Source organism: Phascolarctos cinereus, unplaced genomic scaffold (assembly GCF_003287225.1).
Source record: "Phascolarctos cinereus isolate Bilbo 61053 unplaced genomic scaffold, phaCin_HiC Scaffold_2;HRSCAF=192, whole genome shotgun sequence".
Classification (NCBI taxonomy): Eukaryota; Metazoa; Chordata; class Mammalia; order Diprotodontia; family Phascolarctidae; genus Phascolarctos; species Phascolarctos cinereus.
Window position 1 is genome coordinate 89,300,720 of NW_027555625.1, and position 18,649 is coordinate 89,319,368.

Genomic DNA, 18,649 nt, shown 5'->3' on the forward strand with positions numbered 1-18,649 from the left:
GAAGGGTTCAGTTTAACATTCTTAGTCATTGCATAACGTGGCTGTTATTGTGTACAAAGTCCTCTTGGTTCTGCTCACTTCACTCAGCATCAGACCATATAAGTCTTTCCAGGTTTTTCTGAAGTCAGCATGTTCATCATTTCTTATAGCACAATGGTATTCCATTACATTCATATACCACAACTTGCTCAGCCATTCCCCAATTGATGGGCATCCTCTCAATTTCCAATTCTTTGCCACCACAAAAAGAGCTGCTATGAATATTTTTGTACATGTGGGTCCTTTTCCCATTTGTTTGATCTCTTTGGGAGAGTGTAATTTTCATACCCTGGCAGTCTTTGGTTTTCAGTTAGGACTCCTAGAATGGGACCTGGAAAGATCATTTTATTTATTCCATCCCACTCCACCCCCCACTTCAGGTAGGGTCATAATAAAAAATTTCCATGCAGATGAAACTCTGTATTGGTTGCATTTGAAAAGAGCTTCCTTGGTAAATAATTTCAGAGTTTAGCAGCCCTCATTGTCAAAAGAATCTTTTTTAGACTTAGATTTTTAACCTTCTTTTTGCATTGCTAAGGTTTAAGCCTACCTCATCCATTCACTTGGGGCAACAAGGTGGCGTAGTGGATAGAGCACCAGACCTGGAGTCAGGAGGACCTGAGTTCAAATCTGTTCTCAGACACTTATTTAGCTGTGTGACCCTGGGCAAGTCATTTAACCTTAACTCTTTGCCTCAGTTTTCTCATCTGTCAAATGATCTGGAGAAGGAGTAGTAGCAAGCTGCTCCAGTATCTTTGGCAAGAAAACCACAAATGAGGTCACAAAAAGGCAGACATGACTGAACAACAATAAATTCTTTTACTTCTTGGCTGTCTCATCATTGTACTCTAGAGCAGAGGTGTCAAATTTGCAGGCTTCTTCAGATGAAATGTAATTCAGAAATGTTTAACAAAATAAATAAGAATACAACGCAATATAGATAATGTTAATTTGTGGTTTTCTAAGTCAACATATAACCCTCAGGCATCCATTTATACTTGAGTTTGCGCTGGTGGTCTAGGACAGGGCTCAGCAAACAGACAACTGTCTGATTTTGTACAGCCTGGGAGTTAAAAATGCATTTGACATTTGTAAGTACAGTTTTATTGTATTTTGAAAATGTAGAAATTATTCTTAGCTTGCGGGTGATACAAAAACATGCTCCAGGTCCATACTGGGGGCAGTGATTTGCCAACTCCTGCTCTGAAGTTTTCTCTTACTCTGTCCCTTGAGATTTGATTTGCAACAGCTCGCAAGCAGCACAGTATAATGGAAAGAGCCCTGACAGTAAGAGTCGGAGGACCCACGTTCAAATCCTCCCTGTGTAACCTTAGATATGTCATTTAATCATTTAGTATCTCAGTTTCCTTTCTCTCAAATGGACGAGATCACCTCTGAGGTTTCTGCATCTATGGCCTTGTGCTACATCAGTCATCTATGTACCTTTCTTTAACCCTTATCCATGTTCTCCAGAGCCTTCTTTAGCTGGAGAGCACAGGACTGAGCAGCAACTGAGCAGGAATAATAATAATAATAATGGCTAACATTTACACAGTGCTCACTATGTGCCAGGAACTATGCAGAACACTCTACAATTATCCCCACGAGACCCTGGGAAATTGGTGCTATTATTATTACTACCATTTTACAGGTGAGGAAGCTGAGGCAGACAGGTTAAGTGACTTACCCAGGGTCACAGTGCTGCTAAGTATCTGAGGCTGGATTTGAACTCAGGTCTTTCTGATTCCAGGCCTAGTGCTGTATCCACAGAGCCACCAGATGCCTCATGATTTCCAAGTGTTTCATTCTAATATCGGTATCTTTGGATCACTTTCCTTTTGCTGCTTTGTTTCTGCCTCCCAGTAATTTACTTATCCATTATGACAGAAGATCAATCATGGCCAGAGCCATTATGGTATTTCTGCATTTGCTGAATTTTTTCCCTCTTCCCTAGCTGGTCTAGCCTTTTAAATTTTTGCTCTGTGCATTTTAAGCCATTTTTCTAATTTACTAAAGCCATTCTGCATTCTGATCCTGGCTTCTAGAGTGCCGGTGAGCATTCCTCTCTTGCTTCAATGTTATCCACAAATTCAATGAGCCTTCTCTTTAATGCACACACACACGTAAAAGTCTTAGACACCAGCAGGGCCTGAGGCTCACTGAACACCACTGGTTATGTCTCTCTGAGTCGACATTGCTTCATCCTGCATCAGCCTCTGCGTGTGAATGGCCCCCTAGCCATTTGTGTACACACCTAAGTTATTGAATCTAGACCACCGTTTCCTTGCCAGTCTGTCAGGACACTTTGGCTCGTCTTGAAGATGTTCAGGGTGTGTCAGAATCTGCTGAGTCTCTTTGGCTCATGCAATAATTTTCCTGCTACATTGTCATGGCTCCCCACACTGACTGTGACCAGCTACCAGTGTTTGTCCTACAGCCAGAAGTGTAGAAGTGCCTTTAGCGGACTACATAGAGCTATCAATATAGGAAGGAAGATAGATCATGTAGGCAGAGACACAAATAGACCTTTGCTACTGGGGCCTCCTGAGCACCAGAAGTCCTACATCACCAAGAACCAAAGCCTTTGTCCTTGAGGCTTTGGAGCCACCAGAGACCTGGAAGCAGAGCAGGTCCCAAGAGTGTGGTAACTTCTAATTGTGCCTTATTCTTCACCATCTTGGGAGGAGGATATGGAGTTGGTGCCAAGTCTATGTTCCATCTAGCTGCAGACACAATCACCTGATCTTTACCAACCCAAATGCCCAATTTGATTTCCTTCCCGGCTTCACCCCTTTTATTTCTAGGATTTGGAGAGAAAACAAGCTATATATACTTTCATGTAAAGTAATGTAGTGAATTCTCCCTGCTGTACCATGTAGGTAATCTCAATAGGTATTCAATATTCCTCCTTATGATGGCAGTGACTCAATCAAAGAAGCCTGAAGACTTTCTAGCTAAAATGATACTAAAAATAGACTTGAACAAAAGGAAGGAAGGCAAATACGGAGGAGGACAGTATTCTGCAGCCACAGGCCACTGATGGTATGAGCCCCAATCAAGTGGTAGTTCCACCATCCTAAGGCTGGCACATCAGTTCTTCTTCCTCTAATCCATATAATCTAGAGCCACTGACTACCAAGTCAGAAAGCTTTTTCCCTTCTACTACTTCTGTTTCCTCATCCATAGCTAGCTCAGCCCTCCCATGATCTCTCCTACTCTGCCTTCCTCTTCCATCCTTCCCTCTGAAACCCCTGTTCTATTGTTAACATATGTCCCCTTGTCTCAGACTTTTTTCTCCCACCCTCCTTCCATCTTCTTGTGTGGAAACTGGCTCCCTCCAAAGTCACTGAATCTCTGATCGTCACACCTTCATTCATTTACCGTACACTGGGCCAATAAGAAGGCATGTTCGTTGCTCTTTACTGCCACTTTGGGATCTTCCTTTTGATACCATCACTCAGCAACCTCTCCTTTGAGGGTTCATTCCATCTATCTATATTGTCTAGATCCTTATCATAGCCATGTACCAGCTTGCAAATGGTTCTCTCTCTTTCCTCAAGAAATCCCAAGCTCAAAGGCTTGCTCTCCAATATAACCCATGGCCTCTCATACAAGGCCTAATGCCCAGCCATATACACATGGATTTTCCCCCAAACACCCAGACCTTATCTACAATGTGTAGAGCATTGAGCCTAGAATCAGGGATACCTGAATTCAAATCTGGCCTCAGACACTTACTAGCTGTGTGACCCTGAGCAAGTCACTTAACTTCTGTCTGCCTCAGTTTCCTGAACTATAAAAGTGAAAACAATAGCACCTAGCTCCCAGGGTTGTTATGAGGCTCAAATGAGATAATATTTGTAAAGCTGTTGGCACAGTGCCTGGCACATAATAGTGCTTAATAACTGCATATTCCTTCCTCCCTCCAACCCCCGCCCTATACAGTTCTGATGGATTACTATACATCTTTACACTATCCAAGCCATTCATAGAGATGGTCATACCCTAGAACTCAGCTGCTACCCCCTTGACTCAGAACTCTTAACGTCTTCTCTTATCAGAACCTCCTATCCTTCCATCTTTTCCTCTGCTTCATTCCCTGCCACGCCCTCAAACTATCTTCCTATACCTCTTTTCATTTTATAGCCAAAGTAAAAATGATTGTTTTTACTCACTGTTTCTTTCTGCCTCGCACTCACATCTCATTAGCTTGCAAGCTTAGCGCTTGACCAAAATGGCTTTCTCCAAGGTTACCAAGAATCTCTTGCCTGACAAATCATGTTCTCAGTTCTCATCTGCAACTTTTGACAATTTTTATCCCCCTTTCACTTATGTAATTCTCATCTCTCTCGGCTTCTTTGATATTACTCTCTCTTTGCATTGTTCCTACTGGTCTTACAATTCCTTCTCAGTCTCCTTTGCTGGATCCATTTCTCCCCTATTTCCCACAAGCATCCACAAGTATTTTGTTTTGGTCTTCTCTCTTTCTCTGTCTGTCTGTCTCTCTGTCTGTCTCTCTGTCCTGTCTCTCTCTGTCTGTCTCTCTCCCCCCCTGTCTTTCTGTCTGTCTATATATTACATATGTATATATTCACACAGAATTTTAGAGTTGGAAAGGACTGTAGTACGTATCTTATCTAAGCCATATCTGAGAAAGAATCTCTTCTAAAACATACTCAGTAAATGGACATCATAATCTTTATTAGAAGACCTTTAATAAGTGGGAACTGACTACCTCCCAAGACAGTTTACTTTTTACCCTCTCTAATCATTAGGAAATTTCTCTGTATTTTATCAAGCCTAAATTTGCCTCTTTACATTTTCCACCTAGTTCTTCCCTCTGGGACCCCCAAAAACCATGATTCTCTCTTCCATGTGATAATCTTTTAAATAATTTGAAAGTAGCAACCGTGTCCCTCCTGAGTTTTCTGTGGGCTAAGCATCCTTAATTCCTTCAACTTCCATTCATATAACATGATCTTGAGGTCTTTATCATTCTGGTTGTCCTCCTGTAGATACTCTGTAGCTTTTCAAAATCTTTCTTAAAATGTGGTGCCCATAACTGAACACGATACTTAAGATGTGGTCTGATGAAAGCAAAGTCCCCATTGAGACCATATTTACATATCTATGTAAATAAATGTACATATATATATATATTTCACACAGAGACATGTATGTGCATATATTTCACCTTATTAGGTTCAGACCAATGTTCTAGATTGTCACAACCTTTTTGGATCCTGACTATTAGGTAGTGTTTTAGCAATCCCTCCCAGCTTTGTGTGACCTACAGATTGATAAGGAATCCTTCTATGCCTTCATCCAAGTCATTAATAAAAATGCCAAATAGCACGTGACCAAGAACAGATCCTAGCAGAGACCCCCTTCTAAATGGACATTGAACCAGTAACAACTAAACTTTGGGCCCTGCTATTCAACCAGTTTCAAATCCTGTGAATAGTCATTTCAACTAGCCCATCTCTGTACATGTTATCTACAAGAGCAGCATGAATTTGTCAAACTTTTGACTAAAATCTAGGTAAATGTTTAGATATATAGATAGATGTAGATAGCGATAGAATAGTCAGTGTCTTTTTGCCTCGTTTTTCTGATCTATAAAATAGGGGTAATAGTAGCACTTACCTCACAGGGCTGTTGGTGAGACTCAAATGTCATCAAGTATGGAAAGCACTTTCCAAATATTAGAGTGCTATATAGATTAGCTGTAATTGTCTGCCAGGAATAAGTTCATCTGGGTGACTAGAACTTTCCAAGGTTTTTTCTGTCTCACTTATTGTGGGTATCAATTTACCTATTAGCCATTTTTGTTCTTTTCAGTTAAATGTGGGCATTTTCCTTTAAAGAGAAAATAGTAGCAAAATCAGAACTGAGCAGTTCTGCTTTCCCCTTGTCATCAATTCTTATGCCATCACCCTAAGCAGTGCCCCTGTACCTTCTTTGGTTCAATTCTTTTCCCTGATATTGCTAAAAAAGAAAAACCTGCAGAACGTGATTTTTGTTGTTCTTAGCTTTCCAGTCACATAGTTAACTGAAAGGTACCAAGAATGCCATATTCCCCGGCGCTGCTGGTCTGATAACTACAAAAAAGCATTTGATTCAGAAAAGCAAAATCCTCCTATAAAGGTTCTGCTCTGACGAGATGTCTATCATGCATATGTCAAAGTCACATAAGAAAAAAATAACAACAAAGAACTTTTCTTCATCAATCCTCCAATTGTTACTATCAACTGAGGAATAAGATGGGGAGATAACTGCTTGGTACCTCAGGTGTTTGCTGCTTTCATGGATATGTAGTGCATAGTAGAAATGGAAAAAGGATTCCTTTATAGACGTGAAGGTCCTCTGGTTGCTTGCTGTTTGTAGATGACATTATATTGATTGTATCACGCTCTGAGATATTACAGAGACTCTTAAATCTATAATCACTCAAAACTGAGTTTAGCCTAATGCACGCACAAAATACCAACTGAATGAAGAATGCTTATTCTCTAGATTATGATACGCAGTTAGATGGCCAGATTATAGACCTGGACCATCAGTACCTTTATCTTGGACAGTGGGCTTGGCATCGAATAGGAAAAGGAGGAGAACTACCTGAATTGCATTTGAGAAATGGTGCAGGGCTTTTTATGACCAGAAGCTTTTCCCTAAAATGCTAGGCTATTGGCATTAATATTCTAGTAGTGAAGCTGTGTACCTCCAAGTCATAGAATACCACAGTGTCTGAAGAACTAAAGTTGGTAGTCACACAAATGGCAATGGAAGCCAACGGTGAGCATGAGCAGGCTGTAATATATTACCAAGGAAAAAAATTGTACAGGAAAAGCTACATAAAGGCCATCAACAGAGAGGTAAGACCAGAAAAGGAGATAGGCCGGTCATGTTACCAAAGTGAGGAATAACCAATGAACAAATAGCCCGTAGTCTCCATTGGTATTGAGAAAATGTCAACAGTTTTAGATACAAAGTCAGAATGAGTTAGGACAGTGGGAAAGTACAGGCTGGCTATCACTGCGTATGTGTTTATGGTCTTTAGGACCAATTAGTCTAAGTAACACCATATTGGAGTCCTATCACCTATACTACAAATGTCACACAGTGTATTTCAAAAATCACAATTATTATGCCCCAGATATGTGTTCTCTCCTCACACATTTTTTCAAAGCACTTTCAAACTTTCCTTTTCATTTACCCCATTCTAGCTGGTACCACATGTATTCACCTACATTTCATAGACTCTCTTCCGTCTTAAACTGTAAGTTTCTTGAGGGCAAATACTACTGCTTTGGTTTTTTTTTTCTAATTTTCATATTCTCAGTGCCTAATAAGTGTTTAATAATTATTTGATGAATTGAATCAAATACCGGCTGCAGGCCAATTGGTCTTTATTGTTAGCATGCATTTTCTTTCTTTTTCAAAGTCATTATTTAATGCACATCTTCTTCATTTTACAGGCTTTACTTCTCAGTGCAAGTCCGTGGGGAAAGTGAAAGAGAAAAGCTCCTATTAATGTATCAGACAAATGATCAAATAGTAAATGGACTCTTTCCTCTGAACAAGGAACTGGCAGTGGAAATGGCTGCTCTTTTAGCTCAGGTAACTTCTATGTGCAAGTACTCCTTTGCAAAGATCAGATAATAATTGATATTCTGGATTAAGTGTAGTAAAACAATGTACCTTCAGCAGTTCTTGAACTTCATTTTGCCATGATTAACACCTTAAAAATTACAGGCCCAGTAATTACAGTTTGACTCCACATTACTGACACTGTGGTAGAGATGATACAGAATGAGATAGTATTCCATAAAGAGAATCTAGGTTCTTAATTATCCTGAAATTAAGCCACGAGGCTTTGAATTTAATAAAGGAACATGAGTGTAGAAGTGTTGGGCTGAGAATGCCAGGGTAACATATTTGGATTACATTCTATTCTTTAAACGATGTAATATGTATGAATCAGACTATAGGAGGATTAGAACATTTTCTTTTCCTTAGAAACCATGAAATGGTTTGACACCGATAAATTAAGATTGCATTTTAAAGCATTTATCTAACTTCTAGTTTAGATATGAGTTTTATAATCATTTTATTAATCTTCACAACAATTTCCTAAAAATCTTCATTAACAAAAGTTATGTCTTATAATAAGTGTTATTAATGCTCATTTTACAAGGGACAAAGAGCTGAGGCAAAAAGCAATGAATGTTACACAGTGCATCTAGTGACAGAAGATTTGAAGTCATATCCCTTTCACAGAATCACAGAATTTCAAGAAAAGAAAGGGACCATGACAGCCATCTTATCCACCCTATACCTGAAACAGAACCCTGACTATAATACACCCAGCTGGTCATCCAGTCTTTGCTCAAAGACCTCTGGGGAGAGGCAACTCACTACCTCTAGAACATGGCTTCTAAACCTTTTTGGTATCATGGACCCCCTTAGCAGATCATCTGGTGAAGCCTGTGGGCCCCATCTCAGAATCATGTTTTCAAATAATCAAAGGAAATACTAAATTTCAGGCTAAGATTAGTGAAAATGAAAATGTAATTTTTTTTTCTTCTCATCCAACTTTACAGACTCCTTGAAATCTATCCACAGGCTCCCTTTGGGGTTCATGGACCCCATGTTAAGAACCCCTGCTTTGGGGACAGTCTGCTCTCTTTTCAGATATTTCTAATCATCAGTAAAATTTTCCTGACATCAAGACCAAGTTTGTCTCTTTGGTATCTACACATTGCTCCCTTTTATCTCCTCTGAGATCAAACACAATCTAGCTAATCACTTCTACGTAACCTTTCAAGTAGTTGAAGAGAGTTATCATGGCACCATACCACCACTCAACCTAGGGGTAAATGCAGGCAATATATACTACATGGTTACAATGATAGATATCAAAGTTGGTACTTCAGTGGCACTTAAAATTTCATATCACTTTTAAGAGAATTAAAATAGTTTAAACATAGAATTTTTATTCTGATAGTATTTTTAAAAGTGGAATTCAAATTTTGATATTCAATGAGACAGCAAGGTAACCCAGTGGGTAGAATGGCCAGCTTGGAGTTAGGAAGACTGGTTCAAATCTAGCCTCAGACACTAACTGTGTGGTCCTGGGCAAGTCACTTAACTTCTGTTTGCCTCAGTTTCCTCATATGTAAAATGGAGAGAATTATAGCACCTACCTCTTAGGGTTGTTTTGAGAATCAAGTGAGATAATATTTGTAAAGTGCTTAGCAAAGTGATTAATATACAGTAGGCATTTAGCAAATGCATGTTTCTTTCTTTGTCATTTGTAAAAACAGGAGGTTGGACTCAGTAACATCCAAGATCCCTTCCAGTTCTAAATTTATAACCCAATGATTCTACAACATCAACGAACATGCATTCTTTAAATTCCACAGTCACATGGTCAAGACAAATGAATAGTATACTGTGTATGTACATAACAGTAATAGCTTTGTTCTCAATTTATTTTAAAAGTCAAAATTTTCTCTGATATCCCACAGTTTCTATTTCTTAATCTTCCAACTAGGTGGAGATTGGAGATTTTGAGAGACCTTTCTCAACTCCAGCAGGGCAAGTGACCTATCAATACAAGGCAAACCAAACACTAAAACAAGTTATAGAGAAATTTTATCCTAAAAGGTATAGGAATGGCTGTTCTGAAGAACAATTAAGGTAAGAAAAAAAATTCCTGAGTATTTCATGCCTTCACGTTTGTGTGCATCATCTAAAGTTTAAAGCAAGAGCTCTTAAGTTGGGGCCCGGGAGCTTTTTGATAACTCTATTTTGATATAATTGGTATCCTCTGTAATTCTATTTATTTTATCTTATGCATTTAAAAACATGATTCTGAGAAGGGATCCAGAAGTTTCACTCCACTGTTGCCAAGCCACAAAAAAAGATTAAAACCTCTGGTTTAAAGAATATATCCTCATAGGAAAGTCCAGTGAGATTTTATTGGTTGTGGTTTTCGTTTTCAAGACTATTTTCTTATCCACATCAAAGCTATAAAGACAGAAAAATTTACTGGTCTGTGTGAAAATGGAGATAAATCAATATAAGGCAAAGAGGATGAAAATACACATTACTTGTTAATTGGTTTTGCTTTTCATGTGGTTTTAATTTCTTCATGTTCAAACTAAGCATTCCTGCATATTAGAATCTTGGCTCAGCCCCCTTCCAAGATCTGAATTCACGTGGTCTAGGTTAAAAATGGAGTGCTATTTCCAAAATCACTTTCCATTCAGCTCAAATTACCTACACACCCAGTAGCCTTCAGCAAAGTTCAAACTTCAACTCAAAGTAACACCTAGGTTTCTGCAGAGACCTCCCCCTCACACACACATTATATCTACTTGCTGTGGGCGTAAAGTACATACCTTCAGCCTCAAGAGGCAGGTACTGCTTAGGAAGTTCCTAATTCCTTGCATATTTTTAACAAGATTTTTTTCTTTTCTTCAGTGGGGGTGGTGGTGGGAGGGAGGTATTCTATCTCAGAGGAAATAGATTTTTGTTATTGAAAAGTAAAATTTAATTTTAAAAAGTAAAAAAAAAAGCAAAACAAAGACAGCCCATTCCACCTTTGGATAATTCTAATTTTAATAAAGTTTTCCCACAAATTAAAAAAAAAGTTCCTAGTCTCTTGCTAGGAAGTTGTCTTCTGAAACTCTTACACTTGAGGTTGTTAGAGTGTGGCAACCTCTAAAGCTGGTGCTGTCCAACTAGGAAGTATCCCTAATAAGGATGCAATCTTTTTTTCCCCTAAAAATTTCTATCAATATCTTTTATTGTTTATATCACCTTAATTTCTGAATATATCTCTCCTTCCTTCCTTACCCAATAAGCCATCCCTTTGTAAGAAAGAAGAAAAAGAGAAGAAAAAAAAAGAAAGCAGTTTAGCAAAACTAACCAACAGATCTGCTAAATCTGACATGTATGTAGCATTGCACACCCATAGTCTCCCGCCTCTCCAGTGCAGAGAAGCAGATGCATTTTCTCATTTCTCTTTTGCCTGTATGCGGTTATTCTCATTATACACATTCTGAGTTTTTGTCTGTATGTTGTTTATTGTTTTCCAGCATATATTTATATCCCTTTTCATCAGGTCAAGTAAATTTTATACTACTTCTTTGAATTCCTTATTTCACCTTTTTCTATTTATTTAGCACTATTTGTTTAGTAATTCCCTTAAAGGCTTATTTTAAAATGCAGATACTCCTAGAGCCCATTAGACTAATTTACCCTAATATATTGCCTTTCCTGGCTAGGTAGTTGTAGGGGTAGCCTCAGAGCACTGGGCTATGTCTGAACTTCAGGAAGCAGGAATACCCAAAGTGGGAAACAAAGAAGTCAGGAGGGAAAGGTGTGGAAAAGGATTGTGGGAATCACTGAAGACAAAAGTTGATCTACTTTATTGCTGTGCCTAGGCTCAGCTTTGGGAAAGTTCTAAATCACAATCTTGGGGGTTTTAAATGTTCAGGAGAAATGAAATACTAATTTGTACTCTATAGATTTTTCCTTTTTTTTTTTAAAGACAACTTTGTCAACGATTGTCAACTAGATGGATGGCTCTCCGTGGACACAGTGCTGCTGACTGTATGCGCATTTACCTGACTGTGGCCAGAAAGTGGTCATTCTTTGGTGCAAAATTGTTTCTTGCAAAAGTAAGAAATTTGCGGGAAAGAGGTTTTTAGTTTGCATCTTTGTGCACCACTCTTGCTCCAACCCAGTGAATCAGGGTAGGGTTACAAGTCATCAACAGAGTGCAGTAATATAAGCATATTTTATATTTAGCCTTAAAATACATTTTAAAATAGAGACTGTCGAATGCAGACATCAGAAGGGGCTGTCTTTGATCCCAACTGTCCCCATGATTGGAGCAGGTCCAAATCAGTTTCTGGGTTGCTGCACCTGCAGCTCAAGCCCAAGCCCACCGTTCTGACTAGATGTTACCCCCAGCCCCAGCCCCAGTCTCACCAAGTCTTCTCAATAGACTTCCTATTGTTATGCAAAACAACTTATGTAACTGACTCCCAAGGCTGTGCCTTCCTTGTGACTACCTCCCTATAGCTATTTAAACTCTGCCTCTTCTGCCCATCTTGGGCACTCCAGTACTGTGGTGTGCAACACCTAGAATTGCAATTCCCTTGCCTTGATTAAAAGACCCTAGTTTTTGCTGTTTTTGCAGCCTTCTTTATTTCAGGTTGAGAGAACATACTCCCAAACTCTGGGAATTCTGAACAACGTAAACAAAATAATGAAAGGACACTGATTGAAAGGGCTAGACAGCAATACCCGATCCCCTGTCTTTCTCTCAATCCCTATTTTATGCTGGTAGAATTCATGACAGCCTAAACTCGGTGTCCCTTTCTGTAAAAACTGCTTAGCTCACACCTTTCCAGTACAGTAGGAGGCAATTTATGCTTAAACACCTTTCTTGGTGACTGCATAATTATCAAGCCAGGGATGGGTGGTACTGGGTATAATTCAGCAAGAAATTCCAAATGCCTCTGGGAACTGGGAGCTATAATTCAAGATTGTCAACAATGAGGTGAGAAAGCCAAGCTTAGAAATGTGGCTAAAATAAGAGGCGGTGTGGTGCGGTAGAAGAGGATTTAAATCTTGACTATGCTGCTTACTACTGGTCTTAACTTAGACAGGTCACTTAACATTTGGGGGCGCCCAACAGGTCTCTTCCTATATTCCTCTTGCAGATCTTTGTTACAAATATTTATGTAGTTCTCTGGGGGTTGCAAAGCACCTTTGATATACATTTTTATTAGATTCTCACAAGAGCCCTGTGAGTGAAACACTACAAGTATTAGCCCCATTTTATTGAAGGAGAAATTGAAGATAAAAGAGGTGATGATGATGATGGTGATGGTGGTAATGATCTGCTGCTCTGTCTTGTTTCAATTCCAAGGAGCAAGATGTCCCTCTCAGGTTAAGCTTATCACCTCTAATCTCAGCACCATGCTGCTAACTCAACCCTGGACTGTCCCCACCTCCTTCCCCCTACAGTGGAGGGCCAGAGGGAGCAGTTTGGCACTCCTCACAGTGTCTTCCTTTATAGAGGGCAGAAACTGGACTTTGGGGTTCACTCCACTCTCAATCTGGCGTTCTGCCTTGTTTCAACTCTATGGGAACAAAATCCCCCCCGTGCCAGGTATCCCCTGGAGGTCCCCCCCTCCTGTCTCTTTTTGTGTGTTGTCTCCTCTCATTAGATTGTAAGCTCCTTGAAGGTAGAGACTGTCTTTCCTTTTGTTAATTGCTTCCCCAGAGCTGAGCACATATTAGGTCCTTAATAAATATTTATCAGATTGATGATGATGATAGCTAAACTTTATATGGTGCTTTAAGACATTTTACAAATATTATCTCATTTTATCCTCACAACAATCCTGAGAAATGGGTGCTATTATTATTATTATTATTATTATCATCCCCATTTTACAGATAAGAAAACTGAGGCAGACAAAAGTCAAGTGTCTTCCCCAAGGCAGGGTTGGAATTCATGTCTTCCTGACTCCAGGCTCTATCCACTGTACTACCCAGCTGCCTTAGGTGACTTGTCTTTGACAGCACAGTTTCAGAGATAGGTTTTGTTAACTCCATAGATGAAAAAAATTTTTTAAGATGATTTGGGAAATTATCAAGCAGCTTGTTACCATACGTTTTTTTAAGGGGATGGGGACTGAATCTGCGATTTCATTGGTATTGGGGAAGGCGTAGGTGAGAAAACTCCTGGTAGCAACTCAGGTCAGCACATTCTCTGCCACCTATAGAATGAATTGTCTAAAGCCCTGAGCAGTGAAGTGACTTCTAGAGATCCACAAGTCACTAGTGTCAGAGGCAGACTGTGGAGATTCAGTCTTCTTTCCAGGCCAGCTCTCTCTCCACTGGGCCAAGTGATAATATAGGTGGGAGTCTCATGTTCCATGAACTGCACCTGACTTTTCTTGTCCCTCCTACCCTCAGTTAGTAAGACTTCCTCATTATATATTAGGTATACCTACACATATATACATATATATGTGTGTGGTGTGTGTGTGTTGTGTGTGTGTGTGTGTGTGTGTGTGTGTGTGTGTGTATGGTATAATATATATTAGGTATATATATATATATGTATATATATAGTGTATATATATAAATATATGTATATGTGTGTGTGTGTATATGTATATATATGGTATAAACCTCACCAAGGTTTATACCTAATAAATATTATGAGAGATACTTGCAACTTTTGAAAGCTTTCAGCACATTTAACCTAAACAGAATTTGTCCTGGTTTCTTGTATTTATTTGGACACCTTTAAAAAAAAATCCATACTTTTTTAATGAATATTAACCAAGCAGCTTAAATCCTAGCTTAAATTTTAGTACCTCACAAGTCTGAACAAATGAGTAATTATCGAATACTCAAACTTACTGTATTTTTTAAAAATACCAAGTGTCATTTTTTTTCTTATTCTGGGACTAAATTTGAGGAAATTCAGAATAGTTCTGACTAAGCATCCAATTCAGTATAGTTTGATTTAATGACAAAATGTCAGGTGTTTTCCACTAACAAATGTTCCTGTCTTTTAATGTGACATTTATATGTGGGGTTCTTTATCCCTCCTATTTCACAGCCAGTAATTCCATCAACACTGGGGAATACTTTCATATGGCTAGCTGTACATGAAGATGGAATTAGCATCTTGGAATATAACTCCATGGTAAGAATAAATTACAAAACTTTTTGATGGAGGTAATGCTATATTTAGCATTTAAGTTGGCTACATTCCATTCAGCTGCAAGACCTGTCATAAAAAAGTAGGCTAAAAACAAAAGGGGAAAATTACAATCATGATTGTATTAAGATTCTTGAAATGGCAGTTTGCACAGTATATTACATTAGGAGGACATTTTCTGTGTATGAGACAAATTATATTGCGGTATCATTAAAATAGAAATTTTAATTGCATAGGTCAAAAAATTCAGTATCATTGAGTTTTCTCCAAAATGGTTCCTGTAATACCTCTAATTCTTCACTTTGCACATATGTAAATTATTATAATAGGGCTTTCCCACGATCAAAGAAAATGACATTAATAATTTGAAAGACTGTGTACCCTTCCAAATACATGAAATTTAAATTATTTTTCTTACCTTTTCTTTGCAGGCTAAATTAATTAATGTAATTTTGTGATCAAGTGAACAAACATTGCTTTAATACAGTTGTTGACTGGTATAGTTAAAGGTTATCCCCTCATGAGATTTTAATCTAAACCTGACATATACATACATATATATATATATACATATATATATACACACACACACATATATATATATACACACATACACATATATTATATATATATACACACACACATACACATATATTATATATACATATATAATATATGTGTATGTGTGTGTGTGTGTGTGTGTGTGTATATACATAATATCTTTTTTGTTTGTTTGTTTTTAAAACCTGAGGAGGAGAAATGGAAATCGTATTAGTGCATACCAAAAATCTAATGATAAATTTGCCAGAATCAGTTGTTGGTTCTGTGTATACTAGTATTCTGTGGTCACTGACAATGTGTTTTAGAGGGAATTTAAATCTTCTGAACAGCCTCATACTCACGAATGAATGTCTTGAGTGCAGATTATATTTCTTAATTAGACTCTACTAGACAGTTTCACAGAATATTAAAACTTCCTTAACTAAACATATTTGTTACAAAGGTTTTATTTAATTTTTTTTCCAGGGGAGGGAGGTTGGGTAGGTGAAGGGAAGATGGAAATAAATGCTTATTAATTTTTATGCTTATTAATTTTTAAAAATAAAATATAATTTTAAAATAAATTTTTTTAAATGGATGCCTACTGGTAAATAAACACAGAACCACAAAATACTGAATCACATTTTCTCAGTATTTTTTTTTGTCTTAGCATCTTTGGGAGTGCAGAAATGAAAGCCACAAAGGTAACATTGAACAAATTAGCGCTCCAGAGTAGCATCACCGGCTGTCCCAAAATGTCCATTGCCATCAAACACTCACTGTTCCAAATAACATAAGTGACAAAGCAGGATACTAAAACAAGCTAGAGTAAGAACTCAGACGTTCCATGTGGTCTGTAGGTTGTTCTCTTTGCTTTTATCTTGTGAATTTAATCATGTGTGCATTTGTGAAATTATTTCAGAAACTAGCAAATGCTTCAATAAAAAATTTGCAAATGGTTAAAATGTATTCCTCAATTTAGCCTTTATATTATCAGTTGGCTTAATTAAAAATTGTTAATTTTACATACTTCTTCGGCGGCATAAAACTTATAACTTGGCTTTCTTCTGTTTTAAGAGGTTAATAGTGACATATGTGTACAAAATCCTAATGACCTTTGGAGGTTATCAAGATGACTTTATGGTGGTTATTAACAGTGCACATTCCAAGGACAAGCCAACAGATAAACTCCTTTTTACCATGGCAAAGCCTAAGGTAAGTGGGAAGACCTCTACCACCTTTGGCAGCCTATGGACCCCTTTTTTTTTGTTTGTTGTTACTGAAATAAACATTGAATGAATGAAAAACCATTTATTAAGCATTTACTGCATACCAGGTACTGTGCTCAGTGTTGGGGTTATAAATACAAAAAGCAAGACAGTCTCTGCCTTCAAGGTGCTTATAGTCTTATAGGGGAAGACAACACATAAGTCTGTTTTGGTTAGGAAAAGCCACAGAGATGGTGATTGCAGTCATAGGGTAATTGATTGACACATCTTTGTCAGGAATAATGGGTGGGAGAAAGAGTAAATGTGAAATCAGGGCATTAACACGGCCTAGGAGCACGTTACTAGGTCTGCGTAGATGCTAGTTTGTCATTATTGACAAATCACGGTTTGTCATTGTTCAGTCATTTCAGTCATGTCTAACTCTCTGTGATTCCATTTTGGGATTTTCTTGGCAGAGATACTGGAGTGGTTTACCACTTCCTTCTCCACCTCATTTTACAGATGAGGAAACTGAGGCAAAAAGGATTAAGTGACTTGCCCAGCTAGTAAATGCCTGAGGCCAGATTTGAACTAATGGAGATTTGTCTTCCTGATTCCAAGGCCAGTGCTTTATCCACTGTGCCATATGGCGGGGCCCATGTTAGATATGGTAATCACTCACTAATCAGGAGCCCAGTGTCCCAGAGTAAAAACTAGAATACTAGAGGGGGAGAACATGGAAACATGAAACTGGATTGGGGGAACATGATGCCTACTTTGAATTTGGAGTTATTAGTATTATAGGATAATTTTGCAGGGTAAAAAGTTGAAATTCAACAGATCATACAGTTAGGATGACTGTGCTTTTACTCTTCCCATGAACCTTCTATGAAGTCTTAGAATAAGGATAAAGACTGGAAATGTGATTTAATTGATACAGGGAACTCCAAAGTGAAGAAACTCCCTGTAGCAATGTGGGTCAGCACCTTCTCTGCAACTTAGAAACTTGAGTTCCCCAGACAAATGAGAAAAAATCTTTGAAGTAAGTTTGTCTGATAAAGGTCTCATTTCTAAGATATATGTATATATAGAGAGAACCAATTCAAATTTATTAAGAATAAAAGCCATTCCACATTTGAACAATGGTTAAAGGATATGTATAGGCAGTTTTTAGAAGAAGAAATCCAAGCTATCAATAGTCATATGGGAAAATGCACTAAATTACTAATAATTAGAGATATGTAAATTAGAACAACGCTGAGGTTCCACCTCACTCCCACAAAATTGGCAAAATTTACAAAAAAAAAGAGAAAGAAATGACAAATGCTAGAGGGGCTGTGAGAAAACAGGTGCATTAATACATTGTTGATGGAACTGTGAACTGATCAAGCCATGCTGGAAAGCAATATGTAACTATGCCACAATAAGCCTGTACATGGTGCACATACCTTTTGACCAAGCAATACCACTGCCAGGTCTCTACCTCAAAGAGATCAAAGAAAGAGGAAAAAGACACACACATACAAAAATTATCTATAGCAACTCTTTTTGCTATGGTAAAGATTTGGAAATTGAGGGAGTATCCATCAATTGGAGAATTAACTAAGCAAGTTATGACATATGAGTATGATGGAATACTATTGTGCTGTAAGAAATGAAGAAGGGAATGGTTTCAGAGAATCCCGAGAAGACTTTTATAACCTGATGTGAAGTGAAGTGAGTAGAACTAGGACAACAATTTATACAATAGCAACAATATTATGAAGACAAAAACTTTGAAAGATGTAGGGACTTTGATTAACACAATGACCAATCATAATTCCAGAGGACTTATAATGAAACATGCTGCCTACCTGATAGAGATTAAGAATGCAGAAAGAGACTTTTTTTTAACGTGGCTAATTGTTTTGCTTGTCTGTATGTGTTTGTAATGGGCTTTGTTTTTATTTTTCTTGCTTTCTCAATGGTAACAGTAGGGATGGGGGAAGGAGGCATGTAGGAAGAAGAAAAGGCAAATCTTGAAAATGAAATAAAATTTAATTTAAAGGGGGTGGGTGGGGATGAATTCCCTAGAACAGTGAGGGGCTAAGTGACTTGCCCA

The 18,649-nt window shown here is 38.1% G+C and overlaps 1 protein-coding gene across 1 annotated transcript in view; it reads left to right on the forward strand.

The window, feature by feature from the left end:
* The window catches only part of PLEKHH2 (pleckstrin homology, MyTH4 and FERM domain containing H2), a 125,442-nt gene that overhangs the window by 102,528 nt on the left and 4,265 nt on the right, over nucleotides 1-18,649 (forward strand). The window contains 5 exon segments of the mRNA XM_021001273.2: nucleotides 7,518-7,659; nucleotides 9,596-9,741; nucleotides 11,600-11,729; nucleotides 14,699-14,785; nucleotides 16,418-16,555. Coding sequence (XP_020856932.1) covers nucleotides 7,518-7,659; nucleotides 9,596-9,741; nucleotides 11,600-11,729; nucleotides 14,699-14,785; nucleotides 16,418-16,555 — 643 coding nt within the window.